At 37.4% G+C, this 5,103-nt stretch overlaps 1 protein-coding gene across 1 annotated transcript; it reads right to left on the reverse strand.

Moving 5' to 3' along the window:
• Nucleotides 1–3,583: 3,583 nt before the first annotated feature.
• Nucleotides 3,584–4,900, reverse strand: LOC105112463 (formin-like protein 2). Its single transcript, XM_011008166.1, has one exon. The coding sequence runs from the start codon at nucleotides 4,898–4,900 to the stop codon at nucleotides 3,584–3,586; it is 1,317 nt and encodes a 438-aa protein (XP_011006468.1).
• Nucleotides 4,901–5,103: the final 203 nt, after the last annotated feature.

Below are 5,103 nucleotides of genomic sequence, written 5' to 3' on the forward strand. Positions count from 1 at the left end.
CGGTAATTGGGTCATATCTGGAGCTACAGATCTCAGATTTAGGTCCAATTTATATGGATGGAAAGGTAAGACATAGGCCTACAACTTTCATATGGAGCCCAAGATCTAAAAAGGCCATTATCAAGTCCAAATTGTAGCAACAACAAAGAAGCCCGAATCTGTCTTACAACTTTCATATGAAGCCCAAGATCTAAAAAGGCCATTTTCAAGTCCAAATTGTTGCAACAACAAAGAAGCCCGAATCTGTCCTCCAGCTCGAGCACTATTCAGTATTTTGGCCATATCTGGAGTTCTAGAAGTCGAAATGAGCTGAAGTTTTTACACAAGAAAACTGAGACAATTGTCTACAACTTTCATGTTTCGAGTGGCTCCAATTTTGACATTATCAATGACGTTTTGGGCAGACAAGAGAAGATAAGGATTGTCACCAAGTCAAGAGTTGGGCACCCACTCATCAATTAGTCATCAAATCAATAGTTCCCAATTTTGGCCTATAAAAGGAGGCATTTGCCATGCATTTAGGCATCTTGGTGTCCAGATCAAGATCATGCTCTTGCTTTCTCTCTTTGTATTTTTTGTAATGTTTATACTTTGCTTTCATTAATATCAAGTTTATGCCTTTCATTTCCTTTCATTTACTTAGCTAACTTTTATCTTATTTATATTCTTATTTTGTTTATTTATTTTTCTTTCTTTCATTATGTCTAGCTAAGTTTATTATGTGAAGGTGAAAAGGTTACACTAATGGTGTAAGAATAAGTATAGTGTAAACTGAATATGGACTTTAATGTTTGATACTAACATATTTTGTATTTGTTATCTTCACTCTTTAATCCTTTGCTTGTTAAATGACTAATCTTGATTTATGTTGTATAACACTTGGTACAACAAATGCTTGGCACTTTTATAGCCCATACTGAATGGTATAACCGACACCTGAGCTATGAAAGGAACTTGATTTGTTGTTAACATAAGTTATAATCATGAATGCTTGACGAAATTTACAAGTATTAACATTAATTGAATAAGATGACTAATGTAATCATATTAACAATCTATAATCTAATTGGAACCTCCTTTGTGTGTGGATTCCAATTGACTAATAAGAGTTTATATTATACTTGTTTGACATACCATTAGTGGATCCTCTAACCTTGACATTTATTGTTATCGTTGTTAAATCTTTACGTTAATATTTCATCTCAAAGTTCTCATCATCTTCTTCTTCTTCTTCTTCTTTTTCTTTATTATTATTATTATTATTATTATTATTATTATTATTATTATTGCTGTTATTACTACTACTACTATTATTAGTACTATTATTATTATTGTTGTTGTTGTTGTTGTTGTTGTTGTTGTTATATTATTATTTATAATTTGTACAATTAACCTCCCTGTGGTTTGACCCTGGTCTTGCCGGGTTATTTATTCTTTCGACACTCCTGCACTTGGGAGAAGACATCAATCTTTTAGTCGTGTCAAGTTTTTGGTGCAATTGTCGGGGAGGTAAGTTCTTGTATAAATTATAAAAGTGAACTTGGGAGAAGACATCAATCTTTTAGTCGTGTCAAGTTTTTGGCGCCGTTGCCGGGGAGGTAAGTTCTTGTATAAATTATAATATTTATTTTATTTTCTCTTTTCACTTTTCTTGTATATAATAACTTTGTTTCTTTTCTCTTGTTTCTTCTTTTTTTGTTTTCCTTTTCCTTTTATTCTATTCCTACACGTGCATGAGAGTGTGGTCACGTACATCAAGTGGTAGACTTTGTAGGGTATCCTCATCATTTTCAGAAAATATAGCCGAAGAAGATAATCAATCACTTCATGATGAGAATAATGAGAATAACCGTGTTAGAACACTTAGAGACCACATGAATCCCACAAGAACAAGTGCACCATCATGCATAGTTTTTCCTCCCTATACATCTCATTTTAATTTTAAACCAGGTATTATTCAACTTTTACCTTCTTTTCATGGCTTAGAATTGGAAAATCCATACTTGCATTTAAGGGAATTTAAGGAGGTCTGCAACACATATAATAATTTAAATTATAGCATGAACACCATCAGATTAAATCTTTTTCCTTTTTCATTAAAAGATAAAGCTAAAACATGGCTACAAAATTTAAGACGAGGATCCATTCGTGCTTGGGTTGAAATGCAACAATAATTTTTAAAGGTTGATTATTTTGTTTTTCTCACATTGTTTTTGTGTTTCTTTTTGAGTGATTTTTGATAGTTTCTCTCACCCCGGTCAAATGGCGGACAACGGTACTCCATGACTTAAGTCGGTTCTTTTAGTTTCCTATAATAACTGATATCTATGTATATATTTATGCAATTATTTGAATCTCTCTTCCAATTCTCATTTGATAATGGACACTAATCTTGAAAAATTGAAAAAGTATTTTCCCGCTCTGCCTCAGAATGCGATTACAAAAATTTACTGTGCTAGATGTGCAAGATTGAGGTTGTTAATGAATCATGAAATTCCTGAAGATATTCGCTAGTTGATTGAAGCAAAGGTCCGATTATCAGGTGAGTCCTCTAACTCCTTCATTTCACACATGCCTAGAACACGTAAAAGCACTTTTGCAAAGAAATGTCATGCAAAACGACTGAAGTCTGTCATCGATGTGTTAGATGGACTTGTAATACACAATGTCATTCTTTAGGAATGGTATCTATAAACCGTGAAGATAAAAGACAGTTCATTAAGGATGGCCTGAGTAAGGAGTCTTTAGATAATCTTCTATTGACTCCTGAGACGCATCCTAGTGGAGATGTGCATTGTGCAATTCATGATTTATGGCCACTATTTCATAAAGAACATGATCGACTTAGTCTTGGGAATCTGACTAAAAAAGACCCTATTTGCTAGTTTTTAAGAAAACTGGATAGGAAACCTATCCCCGACCCATAGAGGACGTTTAAGTCGTTCTTGGACTTAAAACCAAGGAAAGATGTGAGCCACAATCACAACTACCTGTACATACACATGCTTTTTCAAAAGTAAATAAATAAATAAATAAAGAGAGAGAAAGAGAGAGTGTGTGAGACTCTAGCTGGCCTACATATAGGTGGTATGATTGCCTTTCTAATTTCTCATCTATAAAATCCTCTCTTCCTTCCTTTCATTTCTACTCAACCCATACATTCAACAAATACAAAAGTGTATAGAAATGACAAGTTCCTCAGGTTATCATATAAGAAATATTTGTGTTTTTGGTGGATCTAGTCGTGGGAAAGAAAAGGAGTTTTTAGAATCAGCAAATCATCTTGGTCAGGTGCTAGCTGAGAGAAAGATTCATTTAGTGTATGGGGAGGCAGTCTTGGGTTAATGGGAGGTATGTCAATAGCTGCATTTTTAGGAGGTAGTCAAGTTTTGGGGGTCGTCTCCGAAGCTATAGCACAAGGGGACATCATTGGAAAAACAATTGGAGAGGAACTTCAAGTCTCCATAATGTCTGCTCGAATGAATGCAATGTTTAACCATGTTGATGCCTTCATTGCTTTACCAGGTGGTCTAGGCACATTGGAAGAGATCTTTCATATTTCCTCTTGGGCCCAACTGCACATTCACCCCACTGGCATCTCCCAAAATCGAGATGGTGGAGGTGGAGGTGGAGGCGGCGGCAGTTTTAGTGGAACAAATTGTTTACCAACACTCTCTGGAACCTGCTCATTCTGTCCTGGAAAACCCGAATTTCGATCCTGAGAATTCGGCGTCTCCCCTGAATTTCTCCCAGATGATGATGGAGAAATGGACGGCGATGATTGCTTAATGTACTGAACTGGAGCAAGAAAATTAATAATCGTATCAGGAGACTGGGATTTTCCACTTCTATGGCTAGAATTAGACACTGGAGACACACTGCTGGAAACAGATTTTGATGGAGAAAAAGAATTTGATAATGGATACGAAGCAGTCCTTGAATTAAAACTTCTAGACCCAAAAATCTCTCCTTGAATACCTTGAATCACTCTTCTAGAACTTGAATCAACACGAACCGGTATCTCATGATTAGCCTCTTTCCGCCCAGAAGACCCTCTAGGTGAAAAGAACTCTTCCTCCTCGATATCACTATCAACTTCATCTTCTTTACTTGAACTAACAAGAACTTCACCACTTCTATAAGTTGGTGTGTAATTATGTCTAGGCAATGGTGGCAATGGCCTCAGCTCAGGTGACCCAAGTTTTTGATAATGTGAAGAGGATGATGATGAAACACCAGTTTTAAGAACAGCATTGCTGGTTGAAGTTGGCTTGTCTTGATCATCGATGCCAGCTCGAGAGTTCACTAATGTGCCCAGGTAAAGAAACTCTGAGCTTGTGCTTACGACACCAGGACGGTGTGGGAGCTTTGGAATCTTTGGAGAACCATCTGATGGGATAGTGTTTTGGGGGTAAAGGCGGAGACTTTCTGATCTTGAACCCTTTTGAGGACTAAAAGGCTGGGTTCTCCTGCGAGAATAGATGAAAAAGGCTGAAAGTAAAGCTAAAAGAGCAGCGAAAAGGAGGGAAAGGGAGATGGAGATGGAGATAATGAGGTTGTGGTGAGGAGAGGAGGAGCGGTGAGGGAGGAGGAGGGAGGAGATGTTGGCAGGGAAAGTAGCAAGTGTGGAAGTGGGAGGAGGTGGTGGAGGTGAAGGGAGGGTAGGGAAAAAGGGCTTTTGTAGATTATTGTTTTTGCTTGGGGTGGAAGTGAAAGGGTATTTGGGTTGGGTTTGAGGAGACAAAGAGGGAGGTTGTGTCGGTGGAATGGCGGTGGTTAGTGGGAAAAAGGGTTGGTGGAGGAGGTGACGTTGGTGAGTGGTGGAGGTCGTGGTGGTGAACAGAAGGAAGAGAAGGAAAAAGAGAGTATTTACTGTAAGACTAGAACTAGTACTGGCCATTAATGTATGTTTTAGAAAGTAATTAGATAGAAAGTAAAGACATACACTTCAGACACCCACAAAGTTGTCTCTCTCTAAACTTAATGTCTTTGCCTCTCTAAAACCAGAAATACAGTAAGTTGAAGAAGGAAATGAAGTGCTACAAGGGGCCAACGAAAAAGAAAGAAGGGACTTGAAAACGTTCACCTTGACGGCATTGCTGA

Source organism: Populus euphratica, unplaced genomic scaffold (assembly GCF_000495115.2).
Source record: "Populus euphratica unplaced genomic scaffold, PopEup_1.0 scaffold337.1, whole genome shotgun sequence".
NCBI classification, from domain to species: Eukaryota; Viridiplantae; Streptophyta; class Magnoliopsida; order Malpighiales; family Salicaceae; genus Populus; species Populus euphratica.

What these genes read in the sequence shown, in the direction of transcription:
- LOC105112463 (XM_011008166.1), bottom strand. Translation starts at nt 4,900, where the DNA reads ATGGCCAGTACTAGTTCTAGTCTTACAGTAAATACTCTCTTTTTCCTT.